The following is a 21,989-nucleotide window of genomic DNA, read 5'->3' on the forward strand; positions in this document are numbered from 1 at the left end:
TTGACAAAATGCAGAAGTACCAGTGTAAGACTTTTAAAGATAGCTACAGCACTCGACCCAAGGTTTAAGAATCTGAAGTGCTTTCCACAGTCTGAGAGGCATGAGGTGTGGAGCAGGGTATCAGAGCAACACTTGAATGCGGAAACTAGAGAACCTGAACCACCAAAAAAATGCTGGTGGCATCTGACTCAGGGTATGGCTACACTTGAAACTTCAAAGTGCCGCGGCAGCGCTTTGAAGTGCAAGTGTGGTCGCAGCGCCAGCACTGGGAGAGAGCTGTCCCAGCGCTGCACGTACTCCATATCCTCATGGGGTTTAGTTTGCAGCACTGAGAGCCGTGCTCCCAGCGCTGTGGCACTGTTTACACTGGCGCTTTACTGCGATGTATCTTGCAGCTCTCAGGGGGGTGTTTTTTCACACCCTGGGCGAGAAAGTTGCAGCGCTGTAAAGCGCCAGTGTAGCCAAGGCCTCAGATGATGAAAATGAACATGCGTGGTCTGCACTGCTTTGTATCGTTATCGAGCAGAATCCATCTTGTGTTCGGGAATGGTGATTGAAACAGGAAGGGACATCCAAATCTTTAGCACATCTGGCACATAAATATCTTGCAATGCCTGCTACAACAGTCCCATGAGAATGCCTGTTCTCACTTTCAGATGACATTGTAAACAAGAAGCGGGCTGCATTATCTCCTGCAAATGTAAACAAACTTGTTCAGCCAAAAGCTCAGACAAACAAGAATCAGGACTGAGTGGACTTGTAGGCTCTAAAGTTTTATGTTGTCTTGTTTTTGAGTGCAGTTATTTTTTGTACATAACTCTACATTTCTAAGTTCAACTTTCATGATCAAGACTGCATTACGGTACTTATATTTTTCAATTCACTTAATACTATTTTATTTTTACAGTACAAATTTATAATAAATATAAAGTGCACATTGTACACTTTGTATTCTGTGTTGTAATTGAAATCAATATATTTGAAAATGTGGAAAACATCCAAAAATGCTTATATAAATGGTGTTCTGTTATTAAACAGTGTGATTAATCGCGATTAATTTTTTTAAAATGCTTGACATCCCTAGTACGAACTCTTCCTTGTTTCTACGGGAAATACCTTGCCTGATGCATCCTAGGAATGCATTCGCCTTTTTCACAGCTGCATCACGCTGATGGCTCATAGTCATCCTGTGATCAACAAGTACACTCAGGTCTTTTTTCTCCTCTGTCACTTACAAGTCCCCAGCTTATAGCAAAAATTCTTGGTTTCCATTGACTTCAGTCATCATGCCCTTGAGATGGCCCTCTTGTGTGTGTGCATTATGATTGTGTTCAATTACGTTAGCACAGAGTATTTGTTCTACAGAGCACTGCCTCATTTAGCACACCAGATTGATGGTGAATGAGACAAGGTTGTAAGAAGAGTTGATGTTCTCTTGTAGTTCAGGCAGTAGGCTTGAACTCATGACAGCTGAGTTATATTCCTCACTTTACCATAGAACCCATGTATAGTACTGGGTGAGAGTCTGTCAGAGGGCCCATGTGTTGCCCTTTTCCCAGGGAATTCACGTCTCATTGCAGAATTTTGCTCCAGAATTTGAGCTTTAATTTTAAAATATGTGTAGCTCTGATTGGTGCAAAGAGAACAGCAAAAATATTGAGTGCAGACCAATACAGTTGTATTTAGAGAGCCTGCAACAGTATTTTTGAGTGGTGTCATCTGCTGTATTCATCTGTTGAGGCCCCTTGAACTCTGATTTCATGATTGGAATTTCTTCTGAGATGCTATAGAATTCAGCACTTTTGCCACAGAATTTATTTTGCTGCACGTCAGTTTAGGACTTGTTTTCTTTCTTCCTGTCTTGGCAGGACCTGCTTCCAGCTGCCTCTTATGATCCAGTTTTCCCATGAGGGTATTAGCTGGATTACGTGGCACTATTCCATGGAACCAGGCAACAGCTGGGAATCAGGGTTGAGTTCCCAGCTGGGAGTAGGGAAAGAGGTAAATATAGACTAGCAAGCGGTCTGTCTGGAGAACAGCGCAGCAACTGAGGCCCAGGAGATGAGCTGCTGCAGGCAGCCACAAGCTCCTCCCTTCTTTAGTACACAGGGAAGGAAGGAGGTTCTGAGCTGGGCCACCTGTACAATGCTGGAGCCAGGCCACCAGGAGGGCATAATGAAATGAATTGTCCTTGAAAATAATCATTGTTGAATTTTATATCATGAGTATTTTCAGATATCAGCAATGAGGGAAGGGGGTGTGTGTGTGTGTGTGTATGCACGTGCAAAGATGACCACCTTTGTTGGATGGAAAATAAGGGAAAACCACATGGAAAAATAAAGGACAATGCTTTAAGAAACATCTTAGGGAAACATCACTTCCCTTAGCCTACCCTCTATTTTTTCTCAGATGTACACTTCTATTGCCCTCATGTATACCATAAAATTATCATAAACTCAATTAATATTTAAAATGGTATTTACAAGTTTTAATAAATTTGAGTACATCTTCAAATAAGAGATGGGTAGTCATGTATGTGTGGGGGCAATAAAGGGTATTTCATGAGATTGCGATAAGTGAACATTTCCATGACAGTAAACACTAAATTCCATAGCATTTAGGGCTTGCTGCTGTGGAATTTAGTCTCATGGGGTATGCAGAACCTGATCATAATACATACATACAAGAATGCTGAATAAAGGTAGTATGGCATCCTTAATCTTGGTACGTCATAACTTTTGAGTCCTAGACTTTGCAACTTTAATATACTTTTAACTTAGTTTAAATGTAGTGGTGGTAATAGTAGTTGCCTGTGCTTGCTGATAGCTCTCTAGATGTTATCTAACTAGTTAATTAGGGAGGGACGAATCATTCCGAGTTGAAAATTTTATCATTTATTCCTTCAAGATGATGATCCTTAAAAAATGTGACTCACTTATGGGACAAGAGAGCTTCTGAGCTCCATCTGAATTATTGAATGACAAAGCTGTAACATATTTAAGAGTTCATTTTTATACAGTCTACAGTTTCATAAATATTTTAGCTTATTTATTTTTTATTGTGCATCTAATTGTGGTGGATAAATAACTTGTCTTTGAAAAGGCTATAAAAACTCATTTTTGCTGAGGGTAATAGGAAAAAATGTACTCTGACGTTTGATTGGTAGTACAAATTACTCTAGAGTAGAGAAAGGGGCAGTTTAACTGTATGGTGGTAGTGAAAGAGGAAGCTAATCTGAAATGTCACTGAGTTCAGTTTGAGAGCTAGTCATTTCCTGACAGATGAAACCGTTTCTCAGAAAACACATTGTTAAAAGGAAAAGAACTTTTGGGGCTATAATCCTTACAAGAATGGCCTTCAAATTCTTATCTGTCCTGTCAGAGTCATCGGATTGTTCCTCTATAGTGTGATTTCTAGTTTTGTATTTCAGATTTACTGTTAGCACCTTCAGAATTCTTAATTGTTAGAGCAGGAAGATGTCATGCTAAAAATAGGCATATTGCATTTACACTGTGCCATCAGTATTAGAAATTGAGCTAGAGACAGAGTGGATTAAAAATTAATGATTTAAAAAAAAAGATTTTTGTATTGAAACTGGGTTTTTGATAAAATGCTTTTTGAGGAAAATACCTATCTAAGGGTTAGTTTTAATTAAGATAAATTATAGCTCAAAGATATCTCATGGAATAGAGATTATAAATTCTAATTCTATAGTATGAGACAACATATTGTAATGCTTAAGAAAAGTTTTTCGTAAGTGACTTCCAATAGTTCATGGATTAGGGACCCAGTCTTTTGGGGTTCCACAGGCTTCTGTGGATGATTTAGGTTAATTTTTCTATGTACCCAGTGTGACTCAGTGCTCAGTCTAGAACAGGGGTCGACAACCTTTCAGAAGTGGTGTGCTGAGCCTTCATTTATTCACTCTAAGATTTTACGTGCTAGTAATACATTTAAACATTTTTAGAAGGTCTCTTTCTAGAAGTCTGTAATATATAACTAAACTATTGTTGTATGTAAAATAAATAAGGTTTTAAAAACGTTTAAGAAGCTTCATTTAAAATTAAATTAAAATGTCGAGCCCCGCAAGACTGGTGGCCAGGACTCAGGCAGTTTGAGTGCCACTGAAAATCAGCTCGTGTGCTGCTTTTGGCATGCGTGCCATAGGTTGCCTACCCCTGGTCTAGAAGATACCATCGAAGATGCATGCTTTTACAGTTCTCAAACTGTGGATTTGTGTCTCCAGAGGTAACATGCTTGTTAACAGCAAAAATGTTGTTAAATAAATAATATAGAGAGGTGAGAAATACCAGACCTCAACTCTGTTGTCGCTCTGCAAATTTGTGTACACAGAGTCAATCCCTTACCCCTCTAAAAGTGCAAAGTTTTTCAAAAAGTTGAATGAATAGAAAATTGTTGGGAGTGGAATAGATCTGGACAAGGAGAAGAAGTCTGGAAACAAATGTAAGAAGCTAGGGACATACACTTGTTTTGTTAAAATATTGTGTTTGCTATTGAAGAAAAAAATCCAAAATACTTCAATGTGTTGTTTTAATTAAATAGAACAATTTAAATGTCTGTTTAGTGATGTCTTCCTAATACAGCATGGCAAGAAAATCCCCCAAATATTAATGATAGTTCACATCCCAATGACTTCATAAATATCTGCTTTAGTTACCTTTGGTAAATGAAGTAACCAAACAATCATTCATTTTCTGATATAGCTGTAAAACTATCCTGAGAAGTTTTTTCAAAATAAATCACTATTTAAAAACATATATTTCATTTTTAGAAGGTACACAGTACATCTGAGTTGTGAAAAATATATATTACAGTTACAACAGTTAACAAGAATGCATAAGAAAATCATGATTAAATAGTCTTCCTGACTAGTGATTTAAATCAAATCCACTCTGGCTAGAGATGGATCCTGTGGATGTAGATTTTAACAATATATACAAATTCTGATTTTTATGATTTAATATTTATAGTTTACCATGATAAGCACTTTAGGAATAAACTAAAAGATGCACCAGAAAGTAACTAAAACAAAACATGTAACAGCTGATAAAAATTCTGATTTGAAATTAGTGGCCTGACTTTTCAGAAATGACACCCACAAATTACAGTGAAATCAGTTAGAGCTGCAGATGCTTAGAGTATTTGGAAAATCATGCTGTGAAAGCATAGCATGATATAATCAGAACTCTGTGCAGTGGTTATACTGAAACTATGGGCTAGACCTTGATTTATGGAACGTCAGCATTGATTATTACAGCAAGTGGTAGTATGGTGCAAAAGAGGAAAACCACTCGGCCTTCCCTTTATTTTATGCAGTCTCTGAATCTTATTTGTCAACACTGTATTTTAGAATATATTGGAGTTGAATGGCTTAGCTAGGAATAATCAGGTTTAGATTTCCCTGTGTGAGGGAGGAGGGTTTGCTGTCTGCAAGGGTGCCTCAGACTGGGCCATTGGGATGGTTCAGGGCTTTTTCACCCACATTTTCTTTTAATTTTTTTCTTTAATCCAGTAAATAGTATTTTACCCTTCTGGCAATTAATAATGCCATGTTTAGGAAACAAATCATACTCAGTAAACTTTACCAAATTTTAAGTCTCATTGTGCTTTCATTTCTGGAAACATAACTTACTTTCAAATAAACCTCTCTCCTATTAATTGGTTGTAAGAACAGCAGCAGGCCACGTACCAAAAGTCCTCCACCTGGCTGTTCAATACATGTAAACAATTTGATGTATGTGAGAGTGGACAAGGAGGTGAAACATGAAATTCTGACCCCATCAAAAACAATGGTGTTTGGGTGAAATCCTGGCATACTGAAGTCTACAACTCAAGTGAGTAACTGAAGCGGTTGCTAATTTCAGATGTTTTTCTTGGTATAGAAGCCTTCTTAGTAGGGGAACGAACATAAGCATTTTTCGAGATTTCCACTTCTTGTTCTGATTGTACATTCTGTTGAAGTGGAAAATTTGTTAGAAATTTTGAGAAATCCTACATCATAGCTGTTTCTGTTGGCATGGCGAACAATAAATTTTTAGCTAAGTGGGGTTCTTTAAACTAAATTTCATCTGAAGAAGTTCTGTTGTTTATATAATCAGTTAAAGTATTGAATGAATAATAACTGGAAATTATTTACAGACTGGAAACATTATCATTAACACTCAAAAATTGGCTTGATTGGTTTCAGTAGAGCAAGCCAGGAGACACATGAGTTGTCTAGGTCCTAGTGTCTTCGAGGAGCCTTCTTTTTGATGGAAGGGAGAGGATCAGTGCATCCTTGTACTGCATGTATTTCTATCTGATGGATTACAGGCTGGTTCCTAGGATAGCACTTAAATTTTGGTATCGTTTCCCACTACCTCAACCCCAAGATACTCTTCACCATGTCCTACAGAGAGGAATTTTAAATGTATTCATTGTCTCTTGTAGTGGTTTTAAAAAGTAAGGCTGAATACCTCGTGTGTGCATGTTACTGTGTGAAACCTCTTTGGGATCTTTTATCCCCTATTTGGAAAATGATACAGCAGTTGCAGAGTGATTAAACTGTTAACAGTGCTTACTGACATCATCTTTCCGAGAACACTAGCATCTGTATGAGTGATTTACTATAACAAGATCTTAAGTTTTTCCTGTTGGCAAATGACATGTAATATTTACAAAGATCTTGGTTTCTGTCCAGTAGAAATATTTGAGATAAAACAAAGCAGTGCAGGAAAGGAAAACTTATTAACACTTTCATTTCCAGGCAATATAATGTAAGAAGATATATTTTGCTTAAAACATACATAGTATCTCTTTTTGAATCTCTCTAATTTATGTGTGTGTTAGCCTCCATATAGAGGTATACAATTAAAAAAAAAAAAAAAAAAAAAAAAGCCTACCGACAGCTTCAGGTCCTTTTTGCCATATACTGGAAATACTAATGCAAACGTAGTTAAACCAGTAACTTTGCCAAAGCCAAAAAAGAAAAAAAAACCAAAATTGTCCCAACCACCAGTGCATCTCTCTTCCCCAAGAGCTTGCACTGTGCTCTCAAGGGTCAGTGGATGTAGGCTGTTGCACAGAGGGAGAGGGAGAAAAGCCCAATGCTTGGATGTCCTTCATAAAATGTGTGCCATTGAGTCATTTCCCTCTTTCTCATTAAAAAATAATCCACCTGGAGGACATCAGAGTTACAAAATTAAGGTTCTGTATTAGTCCTGACTCTCCTCTTGTATATTTTGGAAAGGGAGTAGTCTCTCTAGAGTTATGATTTCAGTCAGCTTCCTTTATACAGCCTTATACTTTGAAAATTGTCACATTAACTCTGAAGACAAAGGAGGATATTTCTAAAAAATTTGGGGAAAAAAATCAAATTGTTCTTGTTAAAAGTTCACTTAAAAATCACTGTGGTTTTGAAATATTTTACTTCAGTTTTATTCTTTGCTTACCACTAGCTCATTTTCTGAGTGGTTAAATCTCTTTGAAAACTTGTGCACTAGCTGTCTTAGAGAAATAGATTATACTTAGGCAAATTATTAAGGATTTGTTGTAGGTAGTTGTAGACTCAGTCTTCCCTCATTGGTTTGAATGGGAGTCTCTTCTACTGAGTGGGTAGCCCAGTTGGATGTTAGGAGTTGAATTCTCCAGTGCTTTGCACCTAGTGTAGTCATCTACACTTGTGAATCATGAAATCGAGTTAACAAATATAATGCAAAATAAATAAAATTCTCAACAATCCATGGATCAGAGTTAAGATAGTTGTGTTGTGGTGAGAGATGCATTTCCATATACTAAATAAATAAAATATTTTAAAGATGTAGATACTATAAAATTTACCTGTTCAAATGCTTGAGTTTGCGATAATTACAGTATGCAAAAGGGGAGAGTTAAGATGGTTGTGGGAATCTTGACTGTGAATCTCCTGATCCTTGATTAAAATTTCAGCCTTGTTACTGCATTGACAATCTTTGGTTTTTTTTCATATTTTAAATTGTTTTCAAGAAGATATGTTGAATATTGATGATGTGGGAACAGTGTGTGACGACAATATGGTTGTAGGCTAGTGATTTTCTTCTGCATTCTCACTTACTTGCTGAAGCATTAGGGTAGAAATTAGCACAAGGATGTCATCTGCCACTAGGTGATCAAACAATTAAGTGTAAAAATCTATTAATGCAATGTTAAGAATATATGCACCAGTTTCCAGTTTTAACTTTTTCCTCAGTTGTGTTGCATTTCCTTTGTTTCACAATCGATTATTTATATAGGGCCTGATCCTAACAAGATTTGCAATCTCAAAATTATCACTGAAGTAAACCTGGAGTTTTGGGTGCATACTGAGAGGATTGGACCCATAAATAGTAAATTCTCATCTCTGTCATTGGCCTGCTGGGTGACTTTGGTCAAGTCACTTGACCTCTGTTTCAGTTTCCTCATCTGTTAATGTGCTACATTCTTATATTTGCATTACATTTGTGATAAACTGTTAGAAGTCAGAAAACCTAATTAAAATTGTATGCATTTGAAGTGAGCAGAACTGTGCATGGGCATAGGGGCTTCAGCTCTGGCTGCAGAGTTGGGTCTTAAAATGGGAGTTCCATTTTAAATATATATACATCTAAACCCAGGTTATCCAAAAATCACCTTTTGGTTTCTGATTTCTTCTGTTTCTATCAGAACTTTTGAATAATTGTCCAAAATTCTGATTATACAGAGGATATGGATGTTTCCAAAGCTATTTGGATAATGGGATTTTTTGAATGTGTATAAAATATTTTATATATTAAATTTTTATTTGCAAAAGTTAAGAATGGTGATGTTAGTCATTCATAACTAAGCTAGGAGTGAATTTTGCATTTAGACCAAATGAATGCCAGTTATGCCTTGATATCACACCATGTAATGATAAATTCTGGAAATATGTGAAATGAATTTATCACAGGAGTTTCGCTTCCATATGTTTGTCATATGTCTTAATTTTAACTTTTTCTATTGTTAGATGACCATAGTCGTGTAAAACTGCAAAACACAGAGAATGATTATATCAATGCCAGTTTAGTAGTCATAGAAGAAGCCCAAAGAAACTATATTTTAACACAGGTAAGTAATAACCAGATATTAAATTGTTATAGGGGATGGAGAACATGGACATTATGGCATAGCATAGCCTTGCATGGGAATGAAGCTATCTTTGCTGCTCTCCTCAGTCAGTAAATGAAACACATAGCCAGTATATCTGATCTGATTACAAGAATGTTCCTCTAGTTTTTAAAAGATATGTTTTCAGGGTAAGCATTATTTCATAGCAATCTATATATTAAAGTTTTCAAACGTTTCTAAAACAGATTTTTCTTTTCAACTAATATGAAAATATCCAAATGGTTACTTTATCTGTTGTACTCTCTTCCTTTTGAACATGACTCTCTTCTCCTTCTCCCTCTCCCTTTAAACAAAAACACATGCATGAATGGTACCAACATACACATTTGTAAGAATTGACAAAAAATCCAGAGGAGAGTCTTTGGTTTCTTCGTTAACCTCTTTTCCTTTATTATTTTGATCCTCAGTGTGCTATAGTTGTCTTCATGCAGGTCACGTACAGCTTTGTAGTAAGTGTTAGCTTACACTTTCCTAAGGCAGACTTTCCATATTTCCACAGGAGGTAAAATACTGTATAACTTAAATGTATAGATGCAGCAGTGTCTCTGAATTAATGAGCACACTCAGGTCTACTCGAGTAGTAGTAGAGGAAAGCTTGAGATTTGCTGTTAGTTCCCAAATAATATACAACTTTCCTTCAATTTAACATACTCACAAATTTGCCTTGTATCCTTTGTAAATATAACTCCAAGAAATTCATTATAATTTATATAGCTTGAAAAAATTGCCCAATACTTAGTAGCTGGAAGACTAAACCTCTTAAAGAGGACTTTAGGGAAGTCTAACCAAGAAGGTCCAGAAGAAATGTCTTGGTAAGAAATCTGAACTCTCTTAGAACCCCAGCTTCAAGGAAGGGGGAGGGTACTGGAGTTTAGTGGTTGGGGAGTTTCCTTTTTCATGTCAAGTTCGGGCTAATAGCCATAGATGAGTTTGAAGCTATAATTCCTTACTGAGAGAAGGGAGAATTTTTATTTTCCCTCACCCCTCCAGAGTAGCCTGGCTGTGGGAAGTCTCCACTGCTTTACATTCCGTTCCATCCTCCATTTTTGAGGTCCTCATTCGTGTACAATTTCAGGATCTGTTTCTGCTACTTCTCAGTTTTTCTAAGCGAGAGCATCGTGAAACTGATGAGAAATCCATGGAATACTTGATAATTTCAAGGCACAACAGGTTTCTGAACAGTAGCTATAGTAACTGACCTAAGTCTCTCTTTTGTAAGTTTCTTGCCCATGGTGTTGCCAAACAACAGTAGCAATAGTACAACTTCTGTACCTCTTGTGGCAGACTAAGGAAAACAGTGGAGCATCAGTGCATATTCAGTTCATATTGGGAAGATTTCTTGCAACAATAAAAAATGTCTAGAAACTTAATCTTTTTCTAAATGGATGATTGAATTCTGCAGAAATGGCGTAGTCACTCTCACATACCGGGGGAAAGCTTTCTAGTCATGATTGTTGAGCGGATTTTTCAAGTCTTTATAATTTGAAATACTTGTTTGCTTAATATGTAAATAAGCCTGAAAACAGCTTCTCCTTTTAAGTAAGATTGGCTTTAAAATACTTTTTTGTAATGTATGTGGTTGTGTGTGTGTTTTTTTTGTTTTTGTTTGTGTTTTTTTAACTAGCATCCAGCCAACATTTTGGATGGTATATTGCCATATATGGAATCCTTGATTTTGTTTATGACGTGGGCTTTTAAACTACTGTTCTAATGGAGCCATACATAGAGAGATGTCATTCACACAACATGCATATAATGGGCAGGGGGTGGGGAAGAGGAAAAAGCCTACCTTATATACAAAATCCAGGATAGTTATAAATAGGACCCTGTGAAAAATCACTGTTTCACAGAGGGCAGGGGTATGGTGAAAATGCCCCCAAACTGTGATCTTCTAAATATATAATTTTTTAAACAGGAAAATGTCTGCAAAAAAAATCTTTAATAGAAAAAATTACCTTGGCTGGCTGTTCTTCTGCATGCATATAGTACTGACTTCTATGCATATTCATTCTGTGCTTGAACTTGACTAAATTTACTTGTAGAATTCAATACTTCACCATTTACACTGTCTTGAATTTGCTAGTTCAAAGTTTCTCAAACTTCATTGAACCACGGCCCCCTTCTGACAATAAAAATTACTACAAGACTCCAGGAGGAGAGACTGAAGCCCAAGCCCACTCATCTTGGGGGATGCTGTAGCTTGAGGGCTTCAGCCCTGGATAGTGGGGCTTGGACTTGGGCTTCAGCCTCAGGCTCCAAGTTTTACAGCAGCCCTGGCAACCCCATAAAACATGGTCAAGACCCACTTTGGGGTTCTGACCCACAGGTTGAGAACCACCGTGCTAGTTATAAAACTTAATGATGTTGAAATTCTTGGATGTTCACAGCTGTTTAAGTAATCATGTTCCTGATTATGTAAGGTGATTGAATGCTGCAATAAAAGTGTTACATTTGAGAAACAGGTCTTCACCATTTAAAAAGCTATCAGCAGAACTACTGGGATCCATCAGATTCTGCTCCTGATAATGCCTGAAAGCACAATTCTCTCTGATACTGACATCCTATCCATAAAATGTACTTTTAACAGCTGTCCTTGATGACGAATATAGTGTATCTCCATTTATATAAATAACTTTCTTTCTGAAGCTGTTCATAAATTGATCACTTTAATTATTAATCTGTCAAAATATTTTGTTGTAGGCTAACTAATGGGAATGCCTCACTGTTGTATTCCAGAAAACTCAATGTTTATATTCTGCATTTGTGTATAAGCTGTGCAATTGACTTAAGTTTCCTGTCTTACACTGTTCTCTTTTGAAGACAATTTTTCAGATATAATTGAATTATGATTCTTGTTTTGAGCACTAAGTGAATGTTTTCCCTCTTTCTTTCCTTACTCGCACAGGGTCCACTTCCTAATACTTGTTGTCATTTTTGGCTAATGGTATGGCAACAAAAGACCAGAGCTGTTGTCATGCTGAACAGAATTGTTGAAAAAGAGTCAGTAAGTAATGACTATTTAATACAACTTATACATAAGCAACATACTTGTAATGCTATCAAACCACACTTAATTGGGATATTAAAGTTGTTTCTTAATTGCTAGGAATGTCCTGTTGTGAAGAGCTAATGCATTCATTTTTGTTGTTGCTGGAAGCTAAAATAACAATATGGGAACACTAATCTTGCTGGCCGTTTTAGCACATTTGATTATTGTGACAATTGAGATACTAATTCTACAAGCAGGACCAGAAATAACTTTTAAAGTAGTTTTGAGGGGATAAGAGAGAGCATTTACAGACTATTCTCCAATTGTACCGGGCTAAGATAGTTCCACTACCTCATTTAATAAAGGTAAGAGGTGAAATTCATTTCAGTAAGAACAGTCTCCAGTAAGTACAGGTCTAGACAGATGAAATAAAATTCCTGAGGCAGGGGAATGTAAAAGCGGAAGAACTAAGATGGGAGTAGGAGTTAGGGCTTAGCTGGGTTCCAAGATGAGATGTAAAGGGTAGGAAACTTATCTTAAGTTTAACTCCATTGAGAGATTGTTTGTTTTGTAACAGTAGCAATGTTTTGTTAATAGACCACTGTTGATAATGAAAGCCTGACTTCGTGCTACCAGCAGAAATAAAACTAGTCTGTTTTCACTTCCTTACAAGTCAGTGAGAATTTACAGATTATGAATCACTTGAGAGTGCTTTTTTTGCCAGCTTCTGTGACTGACTCGTTAAATATCTAGATATTAGCAGTTGTTCTTAGCTATAAATGCAATCAAGTTCTGGTCATTCAAAAATTCTTGGCTAGAAAAGTTTGATGGCCTAATGTACTAGGCCTGGAGCTTTGGGATCGAGTTATGCAAGCAAAGGAAATGCAGGAGTCCCATTCACTTCTAAGCACAAACTCAGATAGGTGAGTAAGCACTAAAGGAGTCTGATAAATCATGCATTAATTTAAATACCTTGGGGATGATGCTGCACGGTGGCAAGTAACATGTAACCTCTATAAATGTAAAGTAATACATATTGTTTAAAAAAAAAAAGTTTATGTGCTGGGTGGGCACTGAACTTGCAGAATGCTCTGAGGGGTGAAAAGGGTCATTGGACGAGCTCAGTAAAGGTGTCTGTCGATTGTAGAGATACTTAAAGCAAGTTTGGTGTTTGGGTGCACGTCAAGATGTATCAGAACTAGGGAAAGGGCAAGAGAAGGGTAGTGAATATGGCTAGAGCGTTTAACACTACTTGCAAGTGATGAGAATGTGAAAACTAGGATTTTAAAGGACAGAACTGAGATTTATAATTATGAAGGACATCGTTATAAGCACATAAGTGTGTGTATAATATACACTTAGAACCAGCTATGCAAGCCCCCAACTTTTACGAAGAATCTCAAACTGACAATACAGCTACAATTTATAAAGAAAAACACTATATTTTATGTAGTGTATAGTAATTCTGTGGAATTCACTGCTACCAGGGATCAAGACAATATTATAGATGGCTTTTTTTTGTTTTAAAAGAAGTGGATAACTTTCTCAGCCTGCATAGTCTAAGCATTATTCAGAGCTTCTTTCAGAGCATAGACTCATGATAGGGGTCAGAGAGGAATCTTCTCTATCCCTCTCCCCCATGCAAAATCTTGTCCAATTGTGGCTCTTTCTTTTCCTTTTGAGGAATTTAGTAGTGGCTATTGACTAGCATACTGAAATAGGTAGACCAGCGGCTTGCCCTAAAATTGCAAAACTTGGGAACTTGGTGTAGTCATTTACATCTGTACTAAGTGAGTGTAAAATGCTACTAAATATAAATTTTAGGTTTTGTTTGCACTGTTGTAAATTGCAGTGGGAAGTGCTCAGTAGTGGAGTATTGAGCCCTAAATACTCTAATTTAATGGTGCTTCAATTCTTTGGAAACATGTCCACAAGTTAGCATTAATACTTTTTTTTTTCCTTCAATGTATATCATTTGTGAAAATTATCTTAAACTCTGTGTTAAATTCAACTATACATGTGGCTAATAAATGGATGCTGTATATCTTTGAAAAGACAGTTTTAGTTAACATATTTTAGCTTAATGATAGTTACCATTTATCTCCTTATTCAGGATGAAGGGAGAAGCTGTCATAATACATCTGTGTCCCCCACCCCATGTAGAATCTGTGATCCCGCATAGCTTATTTCTGTCATTTGTCTCAGTGGGCAAATATTTACTTAACTTTTTTTAATTTAGGTAAAATGTGCACAGTACTGGCCAACAGAAGAAGAGGAAGTCATGATGTTCAAGGAAACGGGATTCTGTGTGAGGCTAGTATCAGAGGATATAAAATCCTATTATACAGTACACCTACTACAATTAGAAAACATCAGTGTAAGCATTTTTCTCCATACATGTGTACATCATATTCATAGGATTAAATATGTAATAAGTATTGTTGGAAATATGTGTAGCAAACTACCATTTCATGCTTAGACTAATTTTTGCATAAAAGGTTCTAACATTTATTTTGCTTTTAATATGTGCAAAAGAGACAATCATACAAGTGTATGAGTTAGTATGTGTGTGTAAATTAATAGGCTACCATTCAAAGTGCTGAAATCTTGAATCATTAATTTTTCTAAATTGGAAAACAAAGTATCCCAACTCCATGTTTAATTTTAATTGGCAATGGCAGAGTAGTGGGGTTTTTAAGATTATAATTGTAACCTAGTTTGGTCAGTAGCATTGTGGGAGAGAAGCTGGCAGTATAGTCTATTTCTTCAATGTCTTCGTTCTGCAAAATGTTTTCTTTTTGGATATTGTTTGAATCTATAATGTCATTAAAGAAGCTTTGCACAAGATACTTAGAAAGAAAGTGAATTTGAAACCTCCTCCATGAGCTTCTTCACATCAACATTCTACAACTGGTCATAAAAGTGAGACAAGATAGAACTTGACACAGCTGTGTCCTTGTGACTTAGGTTCTCCCCACTCAGCTGTTCCCTTTTGGTTTTTTTCATATTAGTGGGAGAGGTGAAGAAGGGAGGAATGGTGCATTAAGGGCTGGGGTTGAGGAAACGAAGCCCGCCAGTGCTTTTGTCAACTTGGGGCAGCAGTCTTCCCAAATACTACACAGTTGTTTTGGGGCTTTTGTCTTTAGGGGGCCTGGAATAGACAGTCCTCATCTCTCTCTCTTCCCACTCCCAAGAGTTACTCCAGCTCTAATGCTTGCAGTAACTCCCATGAAGTATTTGGACTTGGGCTGATATTGTCCTAAGGTTCAGATAGCGTGGAGTGCAGAAGTTATCAATTACATAAGCTCTCCTATACCCCCAGTTTGCTTCTTACTTCACTGTTGCTCATCATTTAAGGCTTTGGGTTTTTTAGTCCTCTGGAGCAGGCCCATATGTGCTCTAGATAGAGCCTTATATGTGAAGTTGGCTCATTTCAGAAGAGTGGAATAAGGTAATAAGGGACTGTTATTTAAATGCACTGGTCCTCTTATAAGCCTTTAGTGTATAAAATAACATTTTTAACAGAAATCATGTGAACGTTTTACAAAACAGTACTTAATTCACAAAAGAATTACATCTAACTGTTGAAATTATTACTTTCCCTCTCTAACCATTAAGCTTTTACATAGTGGCTACTAACCACTGATTGTATTTGATTCTACTTGTGATAAGTGTGCTATAAAAATTCTCAAGAATTCAGTATTCCTGTTTAGTCCTAAATGCGTGACGCTCACCTGCCTCTTTTGCAGCTTACTCTAAATTTTATGCAGTTAGTTGATTCATAACATACCAAATACATTTATTGAAAAATGTGTAAACTTTAGATCTGGAGCAAAAGAAGATCAAGAATACAACTTTATCTGAAGAGCTAATACACCCTGACATTTCCTTAAGATCTGGGAAAACTAGGATTACTGAATTTGTAAAATCCTTTCAGACTCTTCAACAGTACATTGCTTATGGTGCAACAGCAAATTTCTGCAGTGTGTCACCAAAATATATGAATGAAGATTTCTAAAAAGAGGGATATTTTGCAGCAGGGGTCCCCAACGCGGTGCCCGCAGGCGCCATGGCGCCCTCGGGGGCATCTAAATGCATCTGCGTCCTGGCTGGCGATGGAGCATCCGCAGAAATGCCACTGAATTTCTGCGGCATTTCGGCGGCAACGCCTCTCGATGATGTCTCTTGTCGGTGGCAAGTGGCGTCATTGAGAGGCGTTGCAGCCGAAATGCCGCAGAAATTCGATGGCATTTTGGCGGATGTTCCGCTGCCATGGTCCTTCGTCTGGCGCCCGCCAGATAAAAATGTTGGGGACCACTGTTTTACAGGGTTACTGAAAAAATTAAAACTTCTGGATATACTTGCTTTTTGGTTGAAAAGTGATTATCAGAAATGCATTTATCTGCAAAGTAGTATAAGGCATGGTATTTGACACCTTAATTGGTTTCTGTTCTGTTTCATGCAAATGTTTATAGTTGCCTTTGTGGTCAGTGTCATAGAGTATATGATTTTTGGAGAAGGGGAAGAGTGTTTGGAAAGATCCCAATAAGAGTTAAATAAAATAATGCACCATGCATTGCAGATAATGTTACATAGTTTCCTCTCTTTTTTGCTTAACTAACACATGCTCCTTTTCAGAATATGCAAATCTGATTCTTCCTTTTCACAAAGACTTCACTAGTGTGTCCTCCATTCCCCTCTCTCATTTTTCTTGTTTTATAGATAAGGTTCCATGTTTGTCAGGGAGGTCGTGGACTTCTGCAGCAGCTGGCGTGACTTACCCCGTGGCTGCCTGAGCAGCTGGCCCCGGGACAGCGGCATTTGGAGCAGCTCTGCAGCCAGCCACTCGCATGGCCCCAGAGCTAGCTGCGCCGACTGCCATTCTGGCAGCCCTGGGCAGCAGCCGATGCAGGGGCTTTTGGCAGTGATCCCAGGGTGGCCAGAGCAGCAGCTGGCCCCAGGCGGGCCCCCCCCCCCCGCCGCAGCCAGAGCAGTCGCTGGCACCAAGAGTTTCCTTTCTCTCCGCATCCCCGCCCTTGCCCGGAACAGCAGCAGGCCCTCTTCTCTCCCCCTACCCCCAGCTGGTGCATCTCAGGCCTCTTCTCTTCTTCTCTTCCCCCCCCCCCCCCCAAGCTGGTGCCATGCATCCATTTCCTCGCTGCTCCCCTTGCCGCTCCCCCGATTCAGTCGGGGTATTTAGGGTATATGTCATGGAGAGGTCACAGGACATGATTTTTTTGTTGTTTTTTTGCCAGGGACCTGTCCGTGACTTTTATTAAAAATACCCATGATTAAATCTTAGTCTTAATTCTAGATAGTGCTGGTACTACCATCTGTACTAAAGCTGACTGATGCATTCCATTATAAGATCCTGTTTCCAGTTGCTTATAAGTTAGCCAAAACTTAACTGTCTGAGCTGAAATTTTCCACGCTGGCTGTTGTCTGCCTCAGGCTGAATTGTTTTGAAAGTGTTAGCAAAAACAGTTCAGCTGTTTCCAAGAATTAAATTAAATTATAGGGAAATGTTCATAAATGTTTCATTGAGAAGCTCTAGCACCTCCATACTTCGAAGGAAAGGCTTGAAACGTGGGGTGGCATTTGTGTCACAGACATTGATCCTGTGAAAAGCCACTCAAATTTGGCCAAGTTACAAGTCTTTGAGAAATTTATTTGCATATGCAAAGCAGAGATGTTAGAGCATTTTCGGAAGTGGTGTGCCGAGTCTTCGTTTACTCACTCTAATTTATGGTTTTGTGTGCCAGTAATGCATTTTAATGTTTTTAGAAGGTCTTTCTATAAGTCTATAATATATAACTAAACTATTGTTGTATGTAAAGTAAATATGGTTTTTAAAATGTTTAAGAAGCTTCATTTAAAATTAAACTAAAATGCAGAATCCCCTGGACCAGTGGCCAGGACCCGGGCAGTGTGAGTGCCACTGAAAATCAGCTCGCGTGCCGCCTTTGGCACATGTGCCATAGGTTGTCTACCCCTGTGTTAGAGTGACAGCTAAATTTGTAAGAGTCCATCTGCACTGAATATGCTCTTGCAACTGTTCTTCCTGACTGCTGTAGACAGTTATGACACTGGGCAACAGAACTGGGAGCAAGAAGACTCTTCTATGCTCTTCCTACGTGCACCCGGGCAGTGTGGAAAATGATGCAGCCTGACTCAAGTGCAGAGGATACAAATGCTGAGGATGATTTTTTTAAAATGCAAAAATGAGACGCATGCAGGACACCTGTCTCTCAGTGCCCCACCCTTGCTCCTGTTCCCCCTGAGGCCTGGCCAAGCCAGAGCTGGGCAGTGGTAAGAGCCGGCCAAGGAGCCTGGGCTGCTCTGGGAATCCCCAAACCCTCCTTCTGCCCTGGGCCAGGGGCATGAGCTGCCCAAGAGCAGCCCATGGCCCCACACATCCCCAGGCACGCTGCCCAGGGCAGCTGGAGGGTCAGGCTCCCCACCGTGGCCTGGGCTCTGTGGGCTGCTCTTACTACTGCCCTGCTTTGGCTTCTGCCTGGCTAGGGGCAGGGACTTGAGGGGGTGGGAGGAGAAGGAGGAGGAGCAGGAGGCAAAGCTTCATGATGGCTGGTGGTGAGAAATTGGGGCTAAGGACCACCTCAGCCCCCACACCAGGAGAGGCTGATGTTGGGAATCTGGGACAAATCCTGCCCTGGAGTCATTCAGCCTGGGACCAGGACTCAAAATTAATTAATGGAGAATATCCTATCTCCTAGAACTGGAAGGGACCTTGAAAGGTCATCGAGTCCAGCCCCCTGCCTCCACTAGCAGGACCAAGTACTGATTTTTGCCTCAGATCCCTAGGTGGCCCCCTCAAGGATTGAACTCACAACCCTTGGTTTAGCAGGCCAATGCTCAAACCACTGAGCTATCCCTCCCCCCATTTTGGGATTGTCCTGCCCAATTAGGGACAGGTGGTCACCCTAGATCAATGGTTTTCAAATTGCAGGTCGCAACTCAGTATTGGGTTGCGGTGGCTCTGGTCAGCGCTGCCAATCAGGCTGTTAAAAATCCCATCCGCAGTGCTGCCCAGTTCTGACGGCAGTGTCGCTGCCAGCAGCAATGCAGGAGTAAGGGTAGCAGTATTGCAGCCTCCCCTACAATAACCTTGCAATCCACTCGCCCCTCCCCTCCCCAACCCCCCCCACAACTCCTTTTTGGCTCAGGACCCCCTACAACTACAACACCATGAAATTTCAAATTTAAATAGCTGAAAACATGAAATTTATGATTGTTTAATTCCTGTGACTGAAATTCACCAAAATGGATTGTGAATTTGGCAGGGCCCTAGGTATAAGGCCAGAGCATGGTATCCACTGGAAGGGAGATAAGGCTAGATCCCTGGTGGTTAGATTTATGGAGCCATAAAAGCAGCCCTTTTTATTTAGTATTCTTTAAGCAGTACAAGGAAAAGAGTACATGTCTTCAAAGCAGTCCATGAGTGTGATGCTACCTGCTTGTGCACATAAAGAGGAAGTAGAGAGGGAATTTCTACAATACTGCTGGTAGGGGTGGGGAATTGACATGGCATATTAACCAGAGGTTGCTTAAAAATATATTTTACTAGTATACTGATGTCCTGTAGCACTCTTTCAAGAAAGCATCAGAGGAATGAGTATTTACAAGTAACTCAGGACTTAAGAGAAGATCTTTGTTTTGATGCACTTATCTTTGTGGAACTTTTCTCTGTAGTTTCTTGGTCTCTTCTCTGCAGTTTCTTTCCTCTTGGTAAAGCTAGGAAGGCTTTTCACTGAAATGCTCTTTAACAAAGAGTTTGGAAAAAAGGTAACATGATTACTCTCTCCACCTCAAATAGAGACTTAAAAAATATTTAAACCCTTCTGTACTATTGTGCATGTTATAGAATCATGGGACTGAAAGGGAACTTGAGAGGTCATCTAGTCCAGTCCTCTGCCTCATGGCAGGGACTAAGTTGTTAAACAGGTGTTTGTCTAACCTGCTCTTAAATCTCCAATGATGGAGATTCCACAACCTCCCTAGACAATTTATTCCAGTGCTTACCACCCTAACAGGTAAGAAGTTTTTCCTAATGTCCAACCTAAACCTCCCTTGCTGCAATTTAAGCCCATTGCTTCTTGTCCTGTCCTCGGAGGGTAAGAAGAACATTTCTTCTCGCTCCTCCTTGTACCAACCTTTTACGTACTTGAAAACTGTTATGTCCCGCCTCAGTCTTCTCTTTTCCAGACTAAACAAATCCAGTTTTTTCGATCTTCCCTCATAGGTCATTTTCTAGACCTTGAATCATTTTTATTACTCTTCTGTGGATTTTCTCCAGTATGTCCACATCCTTCCTGAAATGTGGTGCCCAGAACTGTACACAATACTCCAGTTGAAGCCTAATCAGTGCAGAGTAGAGCAGAAGAATACCTCTCGTGTGTTGCTTACAACACTCCTGCTAATACATCCCAGAATGGTGTTGGCTGTTGCAAAAAAAGCGTTACACTGTTGACTCGTATTTAGCTTGTAGTCCACGGTGACCGCAAGATCCCTTTCCGCAGTACTCCTTCTTAGGAACTCATTTCCCATTTTGTATGTGTGCAACCGATTTGTTCCTTCCTAAGTGGACTACTTTGCATTTGTCCTTATTGAATTTCATCCTGTTTACTTCAGATCATTTCTTCAGTTTGTCCAGATCATTTTGAGTTTTAATCCTATCCTCCAAAGCACTTGCAACCCCTCCCAGCTTGGTAGCGCGTCCTCAAACTTTGTAAGTGTACTCTGTATGCCATTATCTAAATCACTGATGAAGATACTGAACAGAACCGGACCCAGAACTGATCCCTGCAGGACCTCATTCATTATGTCCTTCCAGTGTGACTGAACTGCTGATAACTAGTCTCTGGGAACGGTTTTCCAACCAGTTTTGCACCCACCTTATAATAGCTCTATCTAATTGGGCATGTGAGACAATATCAAAAACCTTACTTCTTCGAGTGCTTGCTCATATCCATTCCAATTAGCTGTGCTCGTGCCACGTGCACATTCGTCGGAAGATTTTTACCCTATCAACACCCGGCGGGTCGGCTGGGCGCCCCCTGGCGTGGCGCCGCTATGGCACCGAGTATATACCCCTGCTGACCTGTCCGCTTCTCAGTTCCTTCTTACCGCCCGTGTTGGTCGTTGGAACAGTGAAGTGCGGCTTAGCTGATCTCCACTTCCCTAGCTATTCACTCGTTCTAGTACTTATTGTGTATATAGTTGTAGTTAATACTTTTTTATTAACCTTTTGTTAACGTAGTTAGTGTATATGGTTCAGAGGGTTGGAGATGAGCCCCTTCCCCTCTCCCAGTGCCCAGGCCCATGCCTGGTTCACCGGGCTTCAAACCGTGCTTGGCCTGCTGGCGGCCGATGCCAATGGGAGACCCCCACGACTCCTGCCTAAAGTGCCTAGGGGAATCCCATTTTACAGATAAGTGCCGGATTTGCAAGTTGTTTAAGCCGCGGACAAAAAAGGAGCGAGACTTTTGTCTTAAGCAGCTCCTAATGGAGGCGGCCCTCTCACTCCTCCGTCTTCAGCACCGAGTGCCACACAGTCCGTGCTGGGGAGAAGTGCCTCGTCAGCACCAGAGAGCGCTGGCACCACCAAGATGCCCTGGCACCAGCTGTCACCGGCCCAGAAGCCAGCCCGGCACCGCTCCCTCTTCCCGCGAGTCAAGAAGGTCAAAGCTCCTGTGGCTCCAATATCTACACAGCAGTCTGAGCATCAACCACAACCGAGTTGCCCAGCACCAACAACTGCCGTGGCACCGGCAATCTCGGCACCGTTGATTCTGGCCAGGCAAGAGCCATCGATTCTGGT

General features: G+C 39.6%; 1 protein-coding gene across 5 annotated transcripts in view; it reads left to right on the top strand.

Annotated features, from left to right (window-relative positions):
- Positions 1–21,989, top strand: part of PTPN2 (protein tyrosine phosphatase non-receptor type 2) — a 58,012-nt gene that overhangs the window by 11,742 nt on the left and 24,281 nt on the right. For 4 of the 5 annotated variants that reach the window (XM_030552710.1, XM_030552708.1, XM_030552711.1 and 1 more), the window contains exons 3-5: positions 9,002–9,102; positions 12,068–12,166; positions 14,391–14,528. In XM_030552710.1, coding sequence (XP_030408570.1) covers positions 9,002–9,102; positions 12,068–12,166; positions 14,391–14,528 — 338 coding nt within the window. Of the gene's footprint in view, positions 1–5,695; positions 5,856–9,001; positions 9,103–12,067; positions 12,167–14,390; positions 14,529–21,989 lie in introns of all 5 variants that reach the window. The other variant, XM_030552712.1, reaches the window with a different exon arrangement.

The sequence above is a fragment of the Gopherus evgoodei genome, chromosome 2 (genome assembly GCF_007399415.2).
Source record: "Gopherus evgoodei ecotype Sinaloan lineage chromosome 2, rGopEvg1_v1.p, whole genome shotgun sequence".
Lineage (NCBI taxonomy): Eukaryota > Metazoa > Chordata > Testudines > Testudinidae > Gopherus > Gopherus evgoodei.